The sequence below is a fragment of the Cebus imitator genome, unplaced genomic scaffold (genome assembly GCF_001604975.1).
Source record: "Cebus imitator isolate Cc_AM_T3 unplaced genomic scaffold, Cebus_imitator-1.0 Scaffold310, whole genome shotgun sequence".
NCBI classification, from domain to species: Eukaryota; Metazoa; Chordata; class Mammalia; order Primates; family Cebidae; genus Cebus; species Cebus imitator.
Genome location: NW_016107625.1, coordinates 2,493,820 through 2,517,050, shown reverse-complemented (window position 1 = coordinate 2,517,050; position 23,231 = coordinate 2,493,820). Strand labels below are relative to the sequence as shown.

The 23,231-nt window shown below is 40.9% G+C and overlaps 1 protein-coding gene and 1 non-coding gene across 5 annotated transcripts in view; one reads left to right on the top strand and one right to left on the bottom strand.

Annotated features, from left to right (window-relative positions):
- The window catches only part of SUSD1 (sushi domain containing 1), a 141,658-nt gene that overhangs the window by 34,989 nt on the left and 83,438 nt on the right, over positions 1-23,231 (top strand). For 3 of the 4 annotated variants that reach the window (XM_017503397.2, XM_037729554.1, XM_017503396.2), the window contains one exon: positions 18,238-18,417. The exons of the other annotated variant lie outside the window; for it this stretch is intronic. In XM_017503397.2, the coding sequence (XP_017358886.1) occupies positions 18,238-18,417 (180 nt within the window). The remainder of the gene's footprint in view (positions 1-18,237; positions 18,418-23,231) is intronic. 4 annotated transcript variants of the gene reach the window in all.
- On the bottom strand, positions 2,286-2,389 carry LOC119467612. Its single transcript, XR_005196154.1, has one exon. It is a non-coding gene; the product is annotated as a U6 spliceosomal RNA (small nuclear RNA).

Sequence of the window (23,231 nt, the reverse complement as noted above, 5' to 3'; positions counted from 1 at the left end):
GAGACAGAGTCTCACTCTGCCACCCAGGCTTGAGTGCACTGATGCAATCTTGACTCATTGCGACCTCCGCCTCCTGGGCTCAAGCCATTCTCCCACTCCAGCCTCCTGGGATTACAGGCATGAGCTACCATGCCTGGACAAATTTTGTATTTTTTATAGAGATGGGGTTTTGCCATGTTGCTCAGGCTGGTCTTGACCTCCTGGGCTCAGTGATCTGCCCATCTCTGCCTCCCACAGTGCTGGGATTCCAGTCATGAGCCACCATGGTTGACCTGGCTTTCTGTTTCTCTGTCTACAAATATTACCATTTTATGTGCCTGTTTCCACCTGAAAAGTGAAAAAAAATTTTTTTTTTAAATTATCATTTCACTAGTTTTTGACTCTATGTACACCATCTTAAGGAAGCATCAATTTATTCCCACTTTTTAGGAATTTTTTTAATTAAAAATAAGTTTTTTTAAAAATCATGTCTTTTAGAATAATGTGGCCAGATGTAGTGGCTCATGCCTGTAATCTCAGCACTCTGGGAGGTCCAGGCAGACAGATAGCTTGAGCCCAGGAGTCAAGACCAGCCTGGGTGTGGTGGTGCATGCCTGTTGTCCCAGCTACTTGGGAGGCTGAGGTGTGAGGATCACTTGAGGCTGGGAGGTTGAGGCCTCAGTAAGCTGTGATCACACCACTGCTGTCCAGCCTGGGTGACAAAGTGAGACCCTCTCTCATTAAAAAAAAAAAAAATTAATAATAATGTGAGGGTTATATTGTTAGATTTCCTGATAATGATCAGTTCTAATTGCTGGAATGAATTAATCTGGGATTTTCGGTGTTTTATTCCTTTCATTTGGATTATATTTGCTAAATTTTACTTGGAATTCTTGCATTGATATTCATAAGTGAAATTGGTCTATTTTCTTTTCCTGCGCCATCTTTGTTCAGTTTGGTATTAACGTTATTCTGATTTTTTAAAAAAAGAGTGTAAAAATATCCTTCTTTCTCTATTTCTGGAATACTATAAATAGAGTTTTTAAAGATTTTGGAGATTTCACCTGAAAAACTACCTGGATGTGACATGATTGGAGAGGTAGCCCTTGGACTATTTGGACTATTTTAAAATTCTTCCTATACTTACTGGTGTGTTTTTCTTTCCCTCTTAAGATCAATTTTGGTAATTTATGTATTTCTACAAAATTATTTCATCCAGATTTTCCAATTTATTTGTGAAAAGATGTATAAAGCCTTCATACTTCTAATTTGCTGTAGTTATATTTCTTTATAACTATCATAGTGCAATATTAGAAATAATCTCAAATGTCTAACAATAAGAGATTGGTTAAGTAAATCATGGCATATCCTTAAATGGAATATTATGTATCCATAAAATTATGTTAGAAAAACAGTATTTAAAAAAGAATATTTATTATAGGCCAAGTGTGGTGGCTCACTCCTGTAATCCCAGCACTTTTGGAGGCTGAGGTGGGCAGATCACGAGATCAGGAGTTTGAGACCATCCTGGCCAGCATGGTGAAACTCTGTCTCTACTAAAAATACAAAAAATTAGCTGGGCATGGTGGTGTGCACCTGTAATCCCAGCTACTTGGGAGGCTGAGGCAGGAGAATTACTTGAACCTGGGAGGTGGAGGTTGCAGTGAGCCAAGATTACACCACTGCACTGCAGCCTGGGTAACAGAGTGAGACTCCAAAAAAAAAAAAAAAAAAAAAAAAAAAAAAAAAAAAAAAAAGAATATTTATTGACATAGGTAAGTATTAATAGTATGTTTCAGAGTTACAAATTCTGTGAATAACAATCTTAATTTTGAAAAAGTTCCCATATACAGATAAGCTTATATATGTATATATACATATATGTGTGTATATATATATATACACACACACATATATGTGTATATATATATATATACATACATATATATGTGTGTATTTATATGTATTTATAATTTTTTTTGAGATGGAGTCTCACTCTGCTGGCCAGGCTGGAGTGCAATGGCACAATCTCGGCTCCCTGCAACCTCTGCCTCCTGGGTTTAAGCAATTCTCTCTGGCTTAGCCTCCCAAGTAGCTTGGATTATAGGCACCCACCACCATACCCAGCTAATTTTTTATATTTTCAGTAGGGACAGCGTTTCGCCATGTTGGCCAGGCTGGTCTCAAACTCCTGACCTCAGGCGATCTGCTCATCTCAGCCTCCCAAAGTCCTGGGATTACAGGCGTGAGCCACTGTGCCTGGACGATTTTTATATTTTATATACTTTCTGTATTGAAGGAATTTTTTTTTCATGGAACGCTTCATGCATTTGCATGTCATCTTTGCACAGGGATCATACTGATCTCTGTATCATTCCAATTTTAGTATATATGCTGCCATAGTGAGCATGATGGAATTTTTCACATGTCAGGCAAAGAAACAAAGCTGTTTTCATTTTGGGCAAAAGAAAAACCCTTACACTTTTCATTAAATTTATTGCACAGTTAAGAAACCCCAGTGATGTGCATGGCAAAGTTAATCATTTTGATATGCTGACTTGCTGTGCAGGCTCTAAATGCATTTTGATGGTTAATTATCATCCTCAGGGGTTAAGAAATTCTAAAGATACATTTTAGTTCTAAGATGATCTTTCAATGGATCAACTAAAATGCAGAACTTAGATTAAAATGTGCCATAATGCCTATCAAAGAACCCTCTAAGGATTTATATAGGAAACCCCATATAAAATCATTTATATTGCCTTGAAAATTAGTAGTCATCTGGATTATTAGACTGAGAATGTAGAAAGTTAATTTAGAGGAGAATGCTTGCTGCATTTTCCCAAAGAACTGTTATTTAAAAGATCTTTGCTTCTATTTTTCTTCTCTAATAACTGCTCCCTCTGCCCGCTGACACCTTCCTCCTCCTCCTCCCCCGTGTCACCACATGGCCTCCATTTCTCACTGCTGTGCCTGCTCTTTTCTGAGCTCACACACCCCTACTTATTTACCCTTCAGTCTTCTTTGGGACTCTGGAATCTGGGCCAGGTGCCAACTGACATTGTATTTTTATCTCAAGAGTTACAAAGCCACTGGAATTGGGAATTCCACTAAAAACACTAGCAAATTATGAACTTGGTTCTGCTGAGGAAAAGGGCATTCTTTGATTTTGAGTTTTTCTTCTAGACAGGGTCTTGCTCTGTCACCCAGGCTGGCGTACAGGGGTACAACCATGGCCCACTGTAGTCTTAACCTGCTGGGCTCTAGTGATCTTCCCACATCAGCCTCTGGAATAGCTGAGACTACAGATGCGTGCCACCATGCCCAGCTATTTTTTTTTTTTTTTAATTTTTCATTGAGGCAGAGTCTCACTATGTTGCCCAGGCTGGTCTCAAACTCCTGGACTCAAGTGATTCTCATGCCTTAGCCTCCCAAAGTGCTAGATTATAGGCATGAACCACCGCACATGGCCGATTTTTGAAAATTTTTATGTATATCTTTTAGAGATGGGGACTTGCTCTGTTGCTCAGGCTGGAGCGCAGTGGTATGATCATAGCTCACTGCAGCGTCAGACTCCGGCCTCAAGTGATCCTTCCGCTTCAGCCTCCCAAGTAGCTGGGATTACAGGCATGAGGCATTGCACTTGGCCTCCTTGCTTTAAAAAAGTGTTTTTATTGGGTAAAGTGCACATAATATGAAATTTACTATTTAACCATACATAAGTGGACAATTTAGCGCCACTAAGTAAATTCACAATATTGTGTGACCATCACCACTATCTATTTCCAGTACTTTTTCATCATCTCAAACAGAAAGTCTGCACTCTTTACACACTAACTCCTCATTCCCTCTCCCTCTGGACTCTGGTAACCCCTATTCTGCTTTCTGTCACTAGAAATTTGCCTATTCTAGGCACCTATACATGTGGAATCATATAATAGCTGTCTTTTTATGTCTGGCTTATTTTGCTTAGCATGTTTTCAGGGTTTATGCATGTTGCAGCACGCATCAGAACGTGATTCCTTTTTAAGACTGAATAATATTCCACTGTGTGGATAGATCACATTTTATCCATTCATCTCTTGGTGCAGACTCTCTGCTTATCAAGCTCCTTTTCTTCTTTCAAGTTTCAGCTTAAATGTCACCTCTGACATTATTCTCTTTCTTAGTACCCGATGAGTAAGTTTATTATTTCTGCTTGATTTCATGACTTTCATTAGTCTCCCCTACTGGACTGTAAATCTGGGAGCTCAGCGACCGTATAGCCTTCTTTAGCAGGATCTCACCAGCACCTGACACAGTGCCTGGCATAGCCAAGGCCTGTGGAAGCACCTGGAGGTCCCCTCAAAAGGCACCGCAGACGATGGCAGGCATTGTGGAATGGGCTCCTGAATTGTCCCCCAGCTTATTGTGTGGCTGAGCCTTGTAGAAACTCTTGCTCTCTTTTTGTTTTTTTGTCCCCCAGCTTTATGTCTTTTCCCAGTTCCGTACCTCCTTGCTTTGTCTTCTAGACCTTCATGCTTGCTTCTCTCTTGGCATGACATCTCTGGGCTTTGACAAAGCAGAAACAGAGGTCTTGGGGCTGACCCCTGGTTTTCCCCATATCTCTGTGTATGGCCCTTATAGGGTGGGTGGCCCAGCATGATAGGCTTATTGCAGAGGCAGAGTTTCTCCTTTGAGTTGCTCACCAGAGTGCGACATGGTTTCCAAAGTCCAGTAACAGCAGAGCCTGATTCTCTAGAGGTGACCAGCACTTTAAGGTGTATAGATTGGTATTATTTAAGGTTAATAGATTGGTATTATTTCCCATTTCACAGAGGAGTTTACGGACCAGGGTAAGGAAGTGACTTACTGTATGTCATGAGCTGTGCACCAAGATGAGAGCCCAATGCACTTTTGTAGAAGGCAGCCCCAGTCAGTGTGCCCTGGAGATGGGAGGTGATGTTGAAAAAGCTGAAGGGCCCTAGGAGAGGGATGCCCAGTCCAGCACACCTTCATGCACAGTGTGGTATAGGACCCAGCCGGAAGGGTATTCATTGTTGCCGAGTCAACTCTTCATCTTTTGAGATTTTTATTAGAAGAGACTGATTTATCTCTACAAAGATGGAGAGTCTGAAAAACCTTCCACATTAATTGTACCACAGTTTAGTGCATTCAAATGAAGAGTGGCAGATAAGTTTCATTGCACGACTGCCTGGATTTTTAGTGCTGCTGTGGAAAGGATCCTGAGGCCACATCCAGACTCAGCACAGACGAATGCTGTGATTAACTAACAATGCCACCATGGGTGAGGGAGGAGCAAGTGGGAGCACATTTACCTTGTGTATATCATCTGTATTCCAGGTGATAGGATGTTTGTTCATTTGAAATTATTTTATGGACTGGGTATTGTGGTTCATACCTATAATCCTAGCACTTCGGGAGGCCAAGGAGGGAAGATTGCTTGAGGCCAGGAGTTCAAGACCACCCTGGAAAACATAGTAAGATCTTATCTCTACAAAAAATAAAAAATTGTCTGGGTGTGCTGGTATGCATTTGTAGTCCCAGCTGCTTGGGAGGCTAAGGTGGGGGGATCACTTGAGCCCAGGAGTTCCAGGTTACAGTGAGCTGTGATCATGCCACTGCACTCCATCCTGGGCAACAGGGGAACACTGTCTCTAATTTTTTTTAATTAAATGAATAAAAATAATAAAATTAAATACATTTTCTGGAACCTCACGATATACTTGATCTTTTAACACATTTTTAAAAACCATTGACTTACCTGTTGCATGCAGCAGCTCTGCTGGGTCACACTTTTGCCAAGTACATGCCATTAAAATATGTCTCCATATTTTAAATGGTTGAAGTCATTTGAATGTGCAGAATGAGTGATGACATTGGTTATAAGGCTGCCAATAGAGTGGGGACGACACATGAGCCTATGGCTCAGAAGATCTGTGTGAGTTTTGTCTGGGGCACTAACTAGTTGTGCAGCCACTTCTGGACCTCTCTAAACTCCAGTTTCCTTTTGTAGAAGGGAATAAAATGAGGTTCATCCCTTAAGAGTTATTGTGAAGATTTAATGGATAATGAATAAAGCCCCTTGTCTCTATGGCTAAGCAGAATAGGTATGGATCAATGTTACTGTCATGAACAAGTGGGCCATTTTCTACTGAGGAGTGGCAGGTTTCCTTATCAAAAATGTAAGATCTTTCTGAAACTTCCTACTATAAAATGATAAGGTCTGAAGTTCTTCAGTTTTTACTTTCAATTTATTTGTTTTCCATTCAGACATTCTATTTACAACTAGAACATTAACATGAAGAGTTTGCATGTTATCCTTTGAGAAAAAGACATATTCATAGGCAGTTCATAGCATTGACAAACATTATTGTCACCTCTGCAAATGGAAGATCATTATGAATTCATAGGAGGAGCATAAATCTGCTGTGAGGGCTGTTTACAAACACAAACTGAAATGGAGCAGGTTGTCTTGAAGCGATTGAGTTGGCAACNACGCTAAGCCCTTTTTTCTCCTAACACTCATGCTTTTATGCACCCTACCACCTCCTCTGTAGTTCTGAAGTGTTTAGATTCCAGTTGTTCCCATACTAGACACTATTTATTGATGATAAGTGTGATGTGAAAAGGAAAATTTTCTTTTTCCTCTAAATGAGCTTCCTCTATGAATATGATCTGAAGAAAATACCTTGTTAGTCAAGGCTAACAAAGTTCATGGAAGAATTTAGAATACAAAATGCATCAAAAAGTAATTTTTTTCTTTCTATTGCCTTAAGAGCCAGTAGACTTTTGGGTGCTAATGAGCTCATTAGCAATTAATAAACCACTCTTGAGAATATGCTTCACGGCAAACTATAACCCTCTTATTTTTTTTTTTTAATGCTTGCAATAACATTTTCTTTTCTTTTTCTTTTCTTTTTTTTTTTTTTTTGAGACACAGTTCGCTCTTGTCACCCAGGCTAAAGTGCAATGGCACAATCTCAACTCACTGCAACCTCTGCCTCTCGGGTTCAAGTGATTCTCCTGACTCAGATTCCTGAGTAGTTGGGACCACAGGCGCCTGACTCCATGTCTGGCTAAGTTTTGTATTTTTTGTAGAGATAGGATTTCACCGTGTTGGCAAGGCTGGTCTTGAATTCCTGGCCTCAGATGATCCTCCTGCCTCGGCCTCCCAAAGTGCTGGGATTACATGGATGAGCCACTGTGCCTGGCCACATTTTTAAAAAATAATAATTTCAGCTTTTATTTTAGGTTCAGGGGAACATGTGCAAGTTTGTTACGAGGGTATATTACGTGATGCTGAGATATGAATGATCCTGTCACCTGTGTAGTGAACATGGTACCCAACAGTGAGTGTGTCGACCCTCTTCCTCCAGTCTCCCTCTATTAGTCCCCTGTATCTATTGCTCTCATCTTTATGTCTATGAGTACCCAATGTTTAGCTCCTACTTATATGTGAGAACACGTGGTATTTGATTGTCTGTTCCTGCATTAATATGCTTAGGATATTAGAATTTTCTATTCCTGCATTAATATGCTTAGGATATTAGAAGTGGCCTCCAGCTGCATCCATGTTGCTGCAAAGGACATGATTTTATTCTTTTTTACGGTTGTGCAGTATTCCATGGTGTACATGTACCACATTTTCTTTATCCAATCCACTACTGATGGGCACCTAGGTTAATTCCATGTCTTTGCTTTTGTGAATAGTGCAGCGATGAACATACAAGTGCATGTGTCCTTTTGATTGAACGATTTATTTTCTTTTGGATGTATATCCATCCAGTAACGGATTGCTGGGTTGAATGGTAGTTCTGTTTTAAGCTCTTTGAGAAATTTCCGAATTACTTTCCATAGTGGCTGAATTAATTTACATTCCCACCAATAGTGTATAAGCATTCCCTTTTCTCTGTAGCCTTACCAGCATCTGTTGTTTTTTGACTTTTTAGTAATAGCCATTCTGTCTGGTATTAGATGGAATCTCATTGTGGTTTTGATGTGCATTTCTCTGATGATTAGTGATATGGAGCATTTTTTCATGTTTCTTGACCACTTGTGTGTCTTCTTTTGAGACATGTCTGTTTATGTGTTTTGCCCACTTTTTAATGGAGTTATTTGTTGTTTGCTTGTTTAATTGTTTAAGTTCCTCATAGATTTTGACTATTAGACCTTTGTCAGATGCACAGGTTGTGAATATTTTATACCATTTTGTAAGTTATCGATTTCCTCTGTTATAGATTCTTTTGCTGTACAGAAGCTCCTTAATCAGGTCCCACTTGTCAACTTTTGTTTTATTTGCAATTGCTATTAAGGACTTAATAGTAAATTATTTCCCAAGGCTGATGTCCAGAATGGTGTTTTGTAGATTTTCTTCTAGCATTCTTACAGTTTATGGTCTTATATTTAAGTCTTTAATCCATCTTGAATTAATTTTCATATGTGGCAAAAGGTAGGGGTCCAGTTTCATTCTTCTGCATATGACTAGCCAGCTATCCCAGCACCATTTATTGCATAGGGAGTCCTTTCCCCATTGCTTGTTATTGTTGATTTCTTTGTGGAAGATCAAATGACTAATCAGGCATGTGGCTTCATTTCTGGGTTCTCCATTCTGTCCCATTGACCTATTGGTCTATAGGTCTGTTTTTGTACCAGTACCATGCTGTTTTGGTTACTGTAGCCTTGTAGTATAGTTTGAAGTCCAGTAATATAATGCCCCTGGCTTTTTTTTTTTTTTTTTTTTAGACATGAAGTCTCACTTGTGTTGCCCAGGGTGGAGTGTGGTGGTGCAGTCATGGCTCACTGCAGCCTCAAATTCTTGGACTTAAGGGATTTTCCTGCCTCAGTCTCCTGAATAGCTGGGACAACAGGCGTTGGTCACCATGCCTGGCTAATTAAAACAATTTTTTATTTTCTTTTTGGTAGAAACAGGGTCTTAACATGTTGCCCAGGCTGGTCTTGAACTGCTAGGCTTAAGTAATCCTTGTGCCTTGGCCTTCCCAAGTGCTAGCATTACAGGAGTGAGCCACCACGCCCACCCTTGTTCTTTCTGCTGTATAACATTTTCTAAGTTCAACCTGTTAGATATTGAGAGATTAGATTCCAATTCCTACCATGAATGATATTTGTAATTCAGTGTCCAAGGGATCCTGGAATGAGGGTCTAACTACAATAGTCAAATTCGTGGTTATATGCAGACATGCTGCAAGATGCATGAAACTTGAAGGTTAATCATGTTCCATCAATTCCTTAGGCCATGTTACTTATACAGGAACATCACAAAGACTAATCTTCAAAATAATGTTTGTAATTCAAAGGACTGTAGGGGATATTTAAAAATACAGGGTCTATGCACAGCCCAGAAAGAGCCTACCATTTAGTGCGGGAGAAAACACTATAATAGATGAAACAAATGAAGTAAGTATAGGTGACTTGCTGAATTATCTAATTTGAAACATAAGCATAGTGCAGACCCTGGTGTTAATCTGTCTGGACTGTTTAGGCCCTTACAACCTACCACGTTCTACTACTTTCTAGGTGATGTGTTAGCCTTCTGATTTGATTCTAAGGCACGCTAGAGACATTTCTATTATTGTTGGATAAAGATGAAAACTGACTTGAATGTGATTTTCTTCAGTTTTTCACACTTGCTTCTGCTCTTTTGCAAAGCTTTACATGTAGCACTTATTTTTCTGAGAAGATTTTCTTTTGGGGTCAGTCTTAACAAGTGGAATAGGTCTATCTAATTCCCCTGGCAGTTGGCAAAATGTCTGCCTCAATTTACAGGCATTGTTGGTCACCTTTTTTCTTTCTCAGCTTGTTATTTATTGATCTCTAAAGAGCCTTAGATGGAGCCTTTATATTAGTAGATTCTTTCTGTCATCAATCTATGTTATTGTGCTGATGTGTATAATAAACGGCAGCCAATATGGGTGACATTTGTGATACAGTCTCTTTTTGATTAGATGCCATAAGTTGCCTGTACCTTTCATCAAACAAATTTCCTTCTGGAATATTTCCTTGGTAGAATATGAAAGCTAGCACTGTGGATAAACACTTTTATCTTCAAGATATGAGATATAAGTTATATTATAAATTTGGTCCTTGAAACCAGCACAACACATTCTCCCCCACTCCTCTGGGAGTCCTATTTTGAAGCTGATTATTTGAATAAAATCACAGACAGTGGGAGAGTAAGGAAAAATTCCCAGCCATGCTCATAATTAGTTGACTGTATTTCTGATGCAGATGCAAACGTTGTTACTTAATAACGTAATTAGCCAGAGAAACATGTGCTTTAATGAATGCCCCTATGCATATGCAATGCAAATTTGTGCTGCTTATTTTTTTCCTTCCTGGGGGTATAGACTGCTTTTAAATGTTTATTTTATTGCGATAGTAAGAGTTTTGGGGGGTTTTCATGTATTAAAAAGGATTATATTTTTATTTCCCACCGTGGCCTCTGTTGGATTGATTTTTTGAGTATTTCTTAGTAGGAACTACCTACTTTCTTTCTTTCTTTTTTTCTTTCTTTTTTGGGGATGGAGTCTTGCTATTGTCACCCAGGCTGGAGTGTAGTAGCATGATCTCGGCTCACTGTAACCTCTGCCTCCTGGGTTCAAGCAGTTCTCCTTCCTCAGCCTCCTGAGTAGCTGGAATTACAGGTGCCCACTACCACGCCTAGCTAATTTTTTGTATTTTTAGTAGAGATGGGGTTTCACCGTATTCACCAGGATGGTCTCGATCTCCTGACCTCGTGATCCACCCGCCTCAGCCTCCCAAAATGTTGGGATTACAGGTGTGAGCCACTGTGCCCAGTTGGAACTACCTACTTTCTTGGATGCCATTTGATCTGAGCCGAAGTGGCAGTAGCTGGGAATATCTGTGACGGACGGGGTCATGTTCTAGGCAAGCCCCAGGCCAGACTCTAATATCATACATAGGGTTAAACATCAGGCCAAGAGGTTTCAGGAAGTCACAGAGCTACAGAGAGACATCTTTTTTCAGCAGCTCTCTTGCTCTGGGAAAGTTCTTGGAGACAAGATTGGGCAGGAAGCGTTGTCACAGAGCCCTTCCAGACTGACTTGGATGCTTATTCAGGCAACTTTTTCTCCTTAGGTTTTAGCTAACCTGTAAGGTTATAGAATTGAGTAAGGGCCTAGGTGGAGCCTTTCGTGGTGAAGCTGCCCAAATTTAATAGACCTGGACTTTGGGCTCATACAAACCACAGTTTGAATATCGGCTCTTTTACTAGTGGTATGACTTTTGAATGTGACTTGAGCTCTTAGAGCCTCTGTCTTCCTATCTGTAAACTATATGAGAAAAACCCATCTACCTTGTAGGATTTTCCTTTTTAAAAATTTTTTTTTTTGTTTTTTTGGGGGACAGGGTCTCTGTCATCTAGGTTGGAGTGCAGTATTGTGATCTTGGCTCACAGCAGCTTCCACCTCCTGGGCTCAAGTGATTCTCCCACTTCATCCTCCCAAGCAGCTGGGACTACAGGCATGAGCCACCAATGCCTGGCTAGTTATTGTATTTTTTTGTAGAGATGGGATTTTGCCATGTTGCCCAGGCTGGTCTTGAACTCCTGAGCTCAAAGTGATCTGCCCTCCTCATCTTCCCAAAGTGCTGGGATTACAGGCATGAGCCACCTCACCTGACTACCTTGTAGGATTTTCTGTAGGAACAAAGAAGGTAGTGTATATCTAGTAGACTACCTTGTGTTGGGTAGTATTTCTATGAATGCTATTATTATTACCGCCTCCCTCCCTCCCTCCCTTCCTTCCTTCTTTCCTTCCTCCCCTTTCCTTTCTTTTCCTTCCTTCCTTCCTTCTTCCTTTCTTTTCCTTTCTTTCATATTTGTGATGGAGTCTCACTCTATTGCCCAAGCTGGAGTGCAGTGTTGCAATCTTGGCCCACTGTAAACTCTGCCTTCCAGGTTCAAGCAATCCTCCTGCCTCAGCCTCCCAGGTAGCTGGGATTATAAGCATGCATACCACACCTGACTGATTTTTGTATTTTTAGTAGAGACAGGGTTTCAGAATGTTTGCCAGGTTGGTCTTGAACTCCTGGGCTGAAGCAATCCTCTTGTCTTGGCCTCCCAAAGTGTTGAGATTACAGGCATGAGCTACCACGCCCAGCTGAATGCTATTATTATTCAAATTATTGAGACCTGAACAGGTTTCTTACAATTCCCTAGCACAAGATTGATACTGGATTTTGGGGGCTTTTTCTCAGCTCTCATTACTTGGTGTTTGGTACATGCGAATTACCTGTGTTAGATAATAAATATAGAAGTAATGTCTGTCCTGTTATTTGGACTTAGGATCTACTGATGTCTGGTTTCTTCCTGAGGGGCTGTTGGCACATCATAGCAGCATTTACTGCATCTTGAACTGAGATAAAGTAGTAGCAAGCTATCAGTGAATAACTGTATAAAACATACAGTTTTAAGTGGGCCTCGTGGAGGTACAAGAATTATAGGACAAAGACTCTGTCCTTGAGGAACTGTCCTTATATTTGGGAAGACATGTATTCATAAAAAGACACAAATCTGAAAGGCAGGAAATAAAGGTCATATGGACAGTATAAATAATACTAGTATAAGAATAGATAATACTCAGCTGAGTGGTGGCTCACGCCTATAATCCCAGCACTTTGGGAGGGCAAGGTGGGCAGATTTCATGAGCTCAGGAGTTTGAGCAGCCTGGGTAACATGGAAAAACCCCATATTTACAAAAAATACAAAAATTATCCATGTGTGATGGTACAGGTGTGAAGTCCCAGCTACTTGGGAGGCTGAGCTGGGAGGATCACTTGAGCCCAGGAGGTCGAAGCTGTGGTGAGCTGTGATTGTGCCACTGCACTCCAGCCTTGGCAACAGGAGTAAGACCCTGTCTCAAAACAAAACAAAAAAACCTGGAACAACAGAAAGAATAGATAACACTGTATACTTCTTAAATCTCTAATTGTAGGTAATAGTCTTGATTCCACCTCCCTTTTCCCCTTTTCACCTCACATCCAATATCTCACCAAGAACATTCAGTTCTGCTTCCAGAATACATCGCAAAGCCATCTCTTCTTTCCATTTCCATCCCCTCTGAAGTCCATCCAAGACCTCATCATCTCTCTGTTGGACTACTGCTGTAGGACCTGGCTGATGTTTCTTTTATTCCTATTCTTCTCCCAACCTTCCTCTACCTAACAGCTGATACGGTCTTTTAAAAACCTAAATCAGATTTTTCATTCCCTTACTTAAAACCCAACAAGAGCTTCAGTTGCTTTTAAAATAAAGCCCAAGATTTATAAGGCCCTCTGTGGTTCGGCTCTGCTTTTTTCTGCACCTTCATCTCATGCCAGCCTCCCTCTCACTAACTATGCTTCAGCCATGCAGGTGGCTTTTCCTGTTTTGGAACCCACCGAGAGCTTTCTTACCTCAGGGTCTTTGTATTGGTTCTTTCCCTTGATTGAAATATTCTTCCTCTAGTCCCAAACATGGCTTGCTCATTCTCATCCTTCAGGTCCTATTGTATGTGTTATTTCTTCAGAGAGATCAAATCATTCTGACTACTCTATTTAAAAAGTTTTTCTGGGAGGATCGCTTGAGGTCAGGAGTTTGAGACCAGCCAGACCAACAGGATGAAATCCTGACTCTACTAAAAATACAAAATAAGCTGGGCATGGTGGCAGGTGCCTGTAATCCTAGCTACTCAGGAGGCTGAGGCAGGAGAATTGCTTGAGCCTGGGAGACGGAGATTGCAGTGAGCCGAGATTGCACCACTGCACTCCAGTCTGGGCAACGAGTGAGACTTCATTCAAAATAAAATAAAATAAAATAAAATAAAGTAAAGTAAAATAAAATAAATTGAAGACCGGGCATGGTGGCTCATGCCTGTAATCCTGGCACTTTGGGAGGCCAAGGCAGGCAGATCAGTTGAACTCAGGAGTTCAAGACCAGCCTGGGCAACATGGCAAAAACCCATCTCTACTAAAAATACAAAAAATTAGCCAGGTGTAGTGGTGCATGCCTGTAGTCCCAGCTGCTTGGGAGGCTGAGGCACAAGAATTGCTTGAACCCGGGAGACGAAGGTTGCAATGAGCCGAGATTGTGCCACTGCACTCCAGCTTAGGAGACAGAGTGAGACTCTGTCTCAAACAAACAAACAAAACACATACACAACTGCCCCCCCACCTGCCATGCAAAAAAAAAAAAAAAACAAAAAAGGTTTTTCAAAGCTGAGGCCAGTAGGATCACTTGAGTCCAAGAGTATGAGACCAGTGTGGGCAACAGAGGGAGACCCTGTCTCTACAAAAAACCTGATAAATTAGCTGGGCGTGGTGGTACATGCCTGTGGTCCTAGCTCCTCAGGAGGCTGAGGTGGGAGGATTGCTTGAGCCTTGGAGGTCAAGGCTGTGATGAGCTATGATGGCACCACTGCACACCAGCCTGGGCAATACAGTGAGATCACCTCAACAACAACAACGACAGTTTTCTCCATTCTATCACTTAATAATAATCGTTATTATTATTCCTACATAACATTTACCACTATCACAGTTATGTGTTGACTTATTTTTATTTTTTGTCTATTGACTCTCCCTAAGCTCCATGAGGGCAGAAATCTTACCCATTTTGTTCACTGTTACAGTAACTAGCATGTACGAGGCATTCAATAAATATAGGAATAAATAAACAAATGAACATGGATCATAACAGTTCAGAGGAAGACAGGATTCCTCCTCTGTTAGTCAGTTCAGGCACTGGGGAGGACTTTGCTCAGTGTGAGGGAGACAGAGTGTACCTGGAGAAGAAGGTGTAAATGCAAAAGCAGAGGAGAGTAAGTTGAGATGGGATGTGCAGGGACTGTAGAATTGCAGAGTTGGAACAGCTTTTTTTTCTTTTTTCAGGTGGAGTCTCACTCTGTTGCTGAGGCTGTAGTGCAGTGGCATGATCTCAGCTCACTGCAACCTCTGCCTCCTGGGTTCAAGTGATTCTCGTGCCTCAGTCTCCTGAGTAACTGGGATTACAGGCGCATGCCACCACGTCCAGTTAATTTTTGTATTTTTAGTAGACAGGGTTTCTCCATGTTAACCAGGCTGGTCTTGAACTCCCAGTCTCAAGTGATCTGACTGTCTTGGCTTCCCAAAGTGCTGGGATTACAGGTGTGAGCCACTGCGCCTGGCCAACTTTCAAGAAGAAGTGGGTGTAGGGAAAGGAATACAGCTGACATGCCTTCAACTCCTTGCCTTCCCGTAATTGCCTGTGTAACTTTGGATGTATCATTTAATTTTGAGTTGTCTTCACCTGTACAGTGTGGAAAATAATCCTTAACATGGACGGTTATTGTGAATAGTAACACTTTATACTTAGGATCCTATTGGAATGCATGTGATGACAAATGGTAGGCATTTGCACCAGGATTTCATTCAGATTCTCAGCTGAGGGAGTGCACCAAAATCAAACTTGGAGCTTTGTAGAAACATGGATATCAAGAACCCAGTGCAGTACTACTGAATCAGAAGAGTTAACTGTGGGTGGGGGTTTAAAAATCTGATTTAGGGTTTTAAAAGACCACATCCAGCACATGCATTTTTCTAAAGTTTCCCAGGGGATTCAGATGTATAGCTGTTAGAACCGTGCATTTAATCCAAGCCATGCCGGAATCCTCTCCAAATATCTCTTGCTGAGGGATTGTCCTACTTGAATAGCTCTGTTAATGGGGAGCTCACAGAGCCACAGATCCAGGCTGCTTCCCAATGGGGCATCCACCTGAGCCTTTGAGACTTAATCCCTAGAGAACAAGTTTTTCATTTCTTATCAATTGGGTGATATTTGGTAGTAATTAAAAAAAAATCTTGCAGTCCCAACTAAAGTCATCATGCCTTCCAGTATTCTTGGTCACGTCCAAGATGGAAGCCAATCTAGCTATCTTTTGTACTTTCATCCTTTTTGTATTTGTGCTTCTTCTCTAATCCAATGATTTGTTGCTGGGTTCCCTCCCAGACTTCTCCACTGAGCACTTTAACCTTCCACCTTCAGTGTACATGAACCTATACCTCCAACCTCTTTAGTGATTTTCCCTCTACCTCCTGCTGTAACTGAACTCTGTCTTAAATTAGAAGATGTTTCAGATGTCAACCATGACGAGGCAGTCTTATGAAACATTAACCATCTGTTTGGTTGGCTGCTTGTGTACACACAAATATATTCATTCGTGGAATGTCTGGGGCCATTAAACATGTCTAAAGGTTTGATGCTGGGAAAACATGATGAGGGCCAAGGGGTCTTGTGTCTGGTGACTATGCATGAAAAGTGAACAAAGCTTTGTGGGCAAACGTGGGACGTGAGAGGTAGACAGGATTGGAAATTAGATGAGATCCTGCTCTGGGAAGTCTTCCTCCTGGAAATAACTCTGGAGTCCTGCAACAGATCAAGCATCCATAATAAGATGGAAAAGAGTGCAATTCCATTAAATCCACGCATTCTGTATCTGAGGCTCATTTAAAAGAAGCCATCTATTTCTAAGGCCAAGGATGGTTGATGGGGATATGGGAACAGGTTATATAATTTTCTCTAGTTTGAATGCTGTTATTTCAATAAAAGGACTTCTGTTTAAAAAGCCTTGTTGTCAGAAGGGCTTAATTGTCTTGGCTTTCTACAGATTGGGGAGAAAATTAAAAATCAGAATGAATGCCGTAAGTTTTTTTCTTTTTTTCTCTCACCATGGCAGAACAGATTTTTTTTTTCTTTCTGTATTTTGGTGTAACTTGGACTATTGGTTACATTAGAAATTATTATAACCATCTTATTATATATTTATTATACTTTATTGAATAACATTGTATCCATGAGCGCTATTGTATAACATGAAACACTAGTATGCTTTACGTCTTCCTATCAACTCACTGCTCTGGTTTTATTGAAATACTTTGAAATTTTATTTTTATTATTCCTTTACATTGTTCAGCTTTTAGTTCTAGAATCCTTTACTAATAGTTATATCAAGCTCTGCAATCACGTTTAAATGATTATGGAAACTTATCCGTACAGCTTGCTGATTTCATTGCTCCTTGGTATTTGTTTCTAAAACCTGTCCACCCTGCACACTTATTCTTACGATATTTGTTCTGATTCATCTTTTTGATTTTTTTCACCAGGAAAGATACACAGATAGATTTTTTAAAAATTCTAAAATATCTGAAAATATCTTTCTTGGGCTCTTAAGTGAAGTATAGTTTGGCTGGGTCTAGAATGGTCATGTCATAATCTTTTACCTTTAGATAGTTCTTCGTAAATATTTAATTGTCTTTTAGTAGTCAGAGTTTAGAAAAAAAATTTCCTATCAATTTTGTAATTCTGGGTTTGTCTCCTTCTATGCAACTGATTTTTTTTCTTTGAAAGATGCATATAAGTTGAATCTTTAGGAGATAAATACTTTCTCCATTAATTTGCTTTAAAAAGTTCAGACATTTTGAATGTAGTCTATTTAACAATCAGTTGGCAATAATTGCTACAGTTGCATTAGCATCTATTCTGGGGTTGATAAGCTGAAGATACATAGTAAAAGGTACCAGAGAACTGTAGCATTTGAAAGAACCCTAAGATATATTACTTCGTAGACCAAGGAATTTTTTTTTTTTTTTTTTTTTTTTTTTTTTTTTTTTATTTTTTTTTTTTTTTTTTTTTTTTTTTTTTTTTTTTTTTTTTTGTTTTTTTTTTTTTTTTTTTTTTTTTTTTTTTTTTTTTTTAGGTAGAGTTTTGCTCTTGTTGCCCAGGCTGGAGTGCAATGGCGAGATTTTGGCTCACCGCAACCTCCGCCTCCTGGGTTCAAGCAATTCTGGCTCAGCCTCCCAAGTAGCTGGGCTTACAGGCATGGGCCACCATGCCTGGCTAATTTTGTATTTTTAGTAAAGATGGGGTTTCTCCATGTTGGTCAGGTTGATCTCGAACTCCCAGCCACAGTTGATCTGCCCACCTCGGCCTCCCAAAGTGCTGGGATTACAGGCATGAGCCACTGCACCCAGACTGGAATTCTTCATAAGTAAATAATCTCATAATTTGACCATTCTCTATGTGTGCATGTTTGGAAATTTTATTAAATTCAGACATACCTACATTGGATTATTTGCTGGGATTAGTGTTTTCTCTTTTCTCGTTTGAGTGGCCTCTATCACTATAAAATATTTATTTTAAAGATAAGAATTGTAGGACTTGAAGTCAGGGCTTACAACCAGTGATGTGTTGGTTTCCCATTGCAGAGATCAACTGTGGCAACCCTCCAGAAATGCGGCATGCCATCTTGGTAGAAAATCACAGCTCCAGGCTGGGTGGTGTGGCTCACTACATCTGTCAGGAGGGCTTTGAGAGCCCTGGAGGAAAGATCACTTCTGTTTGCACAGAGAAAGGCACCTGGAGAGAAAGCACTTTAACATGCACAGGTACAGATTCTGTTCTTCTGGGCCTCTGCTACCCAGGAACAAAACAGCCAGCGGAAGCTGAGGGCCTAAAATGATCTGATTGCTGCTTCTCTCTATGTACTGTGCCCAACTCTGCTATTTACCTAGTTGTACACCTGGCTTTAGATTTGTCAGCTAAATCCTGAAGATTTAGAGGGTGGATTGGGAAAATAAGTTGGATGGAAAATATTACGCATCCATCTCTTGAGACTTACCTTAAATCGCTGCGATTCCTGTCTCCTCTGCTTGGCTGGCTGAGAAATTTTTCTCCATGAACAATTTCCTCAGAGGGGCATACTCCTAACTTAACACCTATTGACCACTTTTCAGAGAAAAGATGGTATGACAAAAAATCATTTTTTGATGTTTATTAATTGTGTTAACACAATTTTATGTTAACAAAACATAAAATTTATCATCTAATATAGTTTTATTTTATTTTATTTTATTTTATTTTATTTTATATTTTGAGATGGAGTCTTGTTCTGTCACCCAGGCTGGGGTGCACTGGTACAATCTCAGCTCACTAGAACTTCTGCCTCCTGGGTTCAAGTGATTCCCCTGCCTCAGCCTCCCGAGTAGCTGGGATTACAGGTGTCCACCAACATACCCAGTTAATTTTTGTATTTTGAGTAGAGATGGGTTTCACTATGTTTCACAGGCTGGTCTCGAACTCCTGGCCTCAAGTGATCTGCCTGCCTAGGCCCAAAGTGCTGGGATTACAGGTGTGAGCCACCGACCCTAGCTTACCATCTAATATAGTTTGGGTATTTGTCTCCTCCATATCTCATGCTGAAATGTGGTCTCCAATGTTGGAGGTGGGGCCTGGCAGGAAGTGTTTGGCTCATGGGGTTGGATGACTCAGGAATGGCTTTGTGTCCTCCCCTTGGTGATGAGTTCTTGCTCTTAGTTCACATGAGAGCTGGTTGTTAAAAGGAGCCCGGCACCTCCTTCTCTCTCTCTCTCGCTCCCTCTCCTGCCATGTGACATGCTTGCTCCCTCTTCGCCTTCTGCCACTTCGTCAACTTCCCAAGGCCCTCACCAGAAGCGGATGTTGGTACCATGCTTCCTGTACAGCCTGCAGAACCATGAGCCAGATAAACATATTTTCTTTATAAATTACCCAGTCTCAGGTATTCCTTTATAGCAACATGAAACTGATTAGTATACCATCTTACTTATTTCTAAGTATGCTATGTATACTGTAGTATATATGTTTATGTATACTCATGTTGTTGCACAACCAATCGCCAGAACTTTTTTATCTTGCAAAACTGAAACTTTATATTCATTAAACAACAACTCCCCATTCGCCCCTCCCCACAGCCCCTGGAACATCACCATTCTACTTTCTGTCTCTTGTGAATTTGACTGCTGTAGGTATCTCATGTGGTACTTGTCCATTTGAGACTGGCTTATTTCACTAAACATAATGTCTTTAAGATTTATCCATGTTTTAACCTGCGTCAGCATTTCCTTTCTTCTTAAGACTGAATAATAGTCCATTGTATGAGTATCCCACGTTTTGTTTATCCATTCATCTATTGATGGACACTCAGGTATGTTCCATTTTTTGGCTATTAAGAATAATACTGCTATGAGATGTATGTACAAATATCTCTTTGAGACCCCAAATATCTCTTTGAGATCTCTTTCAATTCTTTTGGGTATATATCCAGAATTGGAATTGCTGCAGAAGGGAGTTTTGTGGCCAGGCACAGTGGCTTATGCATGTAATCTCTGCACTTTGGGAGGCTGAGGCACATGGATCACTTGAGGTCAGAGGTTTGAGACCAGCCTAGCCAACATGCTGAAACCCCATCTCTACTAATAATACAAAAATTAGCTGGGTGCATTTGCTTACACCTGTAATCCCAGCACTTTGGGAGGCCAAGGCAGGAAGACTGCTTGAGCCCAGGAGTTCAAGACCAGCCTGGGTGACATAGTGAGACCCCATCTCTACAAAAAATTAAAAATTTATCAGGTGTGGTAGTGCATGCCTGTAGTCCCAGCTACTCGGGTGGCTGAGGCAGGAGAATCACTGGAACCCAAGAGACAGTGGTGAGCCAAGATCATGCCCCTGCACTCCAGCCTGGGCAACAGAGTGAGACTCTGTCTCAATAAAAAAAAAGGAGTTTTAAGACTTCAGTTCATATTCTAGCAGTACCATATATTAGCTGTGTGTCATTAGGCAAGGCTTTCAGAGCCTAGGTTTCCTCATCTATAAAAGGGGGAATTAAAGTCTGTTTTTCTTACCTCAAAGAATGTTGAGAAGGCATCAAATGAGATCATCTCTGGGTACATTTTAGAAAGCTGAAAGCACCATGAACATGTCAGTCTTTTTCCTCAAGTTGTTAGCCTCACGTGAGGACCTTCTTATGAATCAGAAGTGTGCACTTCTACATGATTCATTTCACACCTCTGCCTCTGAGGGACAAGGTGAGAAAAGGCAGTGATTCTTACCATTTGTGATAGTTGATCAGAAGGTGTGACAAATGGTTGTCACATAGTCCCTGGGAATATATTTCTGGCTACTGACTTGGTTGGCTCTGAAGACAGGTCTCTGAAGAGTGAAATCTCCAGGAACTTTGATTTGGGTCTCCAGTTTGACTAGCAGCATAATTGTGGTAGAACATCTCAGGTCTTGCCCATCAACATTTTCCATCGGAAAGTCTAGCTAGAGCAAATAAAACATGTAGGCCCCTGGAGATTATTTCCACATAGAGTAATGTTTCATAACTATGTTGGGGATGGGAATTTGAGGAACTCTGTCCATTCATTCAGTAGAAATCTATTTAGCAGGCACTATATGTCAGGTACTTTGTTGGCATGACCCTCTTGGAATCCGCAGTGCAACAGGGGAAACAGCCTTTTCCCCAAAGATATGCACATACACAGGCACATATAGTGTTTTACGAGTAAATTCAAGGTGTTTCTGGACCCCTGAAATCTTTGAGTAAAGCATTCTTGGCATAGACGGAAAGCTCAGCTCTGATGTTGAGGCCCTGTGTATGCCACACAATTCCTACATTTGCTTATCTCTATCACAAATTCAAGAGAATGTAGGCCAGAGACTGCAATCAGAAAAACAAAGATGGATAGACCTGGATGAGAACCCAGAGATATAATGCAGCCTTCTCTTAGAGAGGTCTCATCGACTTGCCCAGCCTGCACAGAGGAGCAAGGACAAACGTGTAACTGACACCAAAGACTCCAGCGTTCCAGTCTTAATGACTGGAGAAATTGAGAAGAGCTAATGCCACACTGGACTAGACTGATGGTCACTCCAACCTATCATTGCCTTTGCAATAGCACCTCCAAGAATTATTTGGAGGAAGGGAGGTAGCTGCCTCCTGGAATGCTGAATTCAACATTTAGGGAAGCATTCCTGACACAGAGCCACCCCTGGAGTCACTTGGTAAGAGCTGAGTATAGCTTCTGACCCTCAGCCATTTGCTTCATTGCTCAAGCTACTCTGCCTCCATCATTCAGAATTCAATGGGGGTATAAGAATTAGTCACCACAGGAAAAACCAGTGGATCTGCATGGGGCATAGTAAGCTATTAATTAGCTGATGCTTGTAGAGCACTTTGAAGAACAAACATGTTATGTAACTGCTAATTATAATTACTATCCTCAGCCTGCTACCTTCCACAAAGTCTGTGGCTCCAGCTGCAGCTGTTTCCATGGGTTTATGCGAGCTTTGATTTAAGGAAAGAAAAGGCATTCTCCCTGAAAGCTGTGATCTTTCTGTGAGGAGGCCTTTATGCCCTCAATCAGGATTGGCAGCTAAATTCAATTTCTGAAGATAAAGGGGGTGATTTACATGCTGATTAATTCATGGTGCAGTGCAGATGATCTCTGGATGGGTAGGTAGGAGAGGCTTCTGGAAATGTAGTGAGAGCTGCCGATTACCATGGCTCTTGCTCAGTTACCCCTCTTCTTTTTTTCTTTTCCCTGTTTTTCACTTTTTACCCATTTCTTCACTCCCCTCATCCCAACTGTCTCTGTGTATTTTTGTTGATGTTTTGGAGATGGAGTCTCACTCCGTTACCCAGGTTGAAGTGCAGTGATCACAGCTCACCACTGCCTCAAACTCCTGGGCTCCAGCGACCCTCCTGCCTCAGCCTCCCAAGCAGTTGGGACTACAGGCATGAGGAACCATGCCTGGCTAAATTTTTAAAAAAATTATTTGTAGAGACGGGGGTCTTACTATGTTGCCTGGGCTGTTCCCAAACTGCTAGCCTCAAGCAATCCTCCTGCCTTTGTGTATTTTACATTTCCCTTTCTCAATGTTCACTTTTGGCTTCTGCTGTCATCTTTTTCTACTTTTCTGTTTCTCTCTGAATGCCTTCTACCTCCGTCCTCTTTTCACCCTTTATCTTCCTGTACCTATATGTTTAGTTCCAAACTGAGTGGAATATTTATTTTCACTCTACCTGGGTTGTTTTTAGTTACCTTTAAAAGTATTTTTGAAGCCACTAGTCTATTGGATTAATAGTACACATCCGTATTTTAATGGGGTGTGAGCTCTATTAAGATGATGGGACCCCACCCCCACCCCACATACACACCCAAGGCCAGTTTGGACTGGAAACTCCAGACAGCTGGGAATTAGGCAACCACTTCAGTGTCTGGAAAAACCCCAGGTGGAAGCTTGATGTTAATGAGTCGGTTTACCTCAAGATCAAAGAGACTGATTCATTCTTGATAAGACTTTCCCTGGCTCCATTCTGCACAGGCCATTTGGCTTTTCATGTTTAGAATCTGAGTTAATGATTATAAGGCTGAGAATC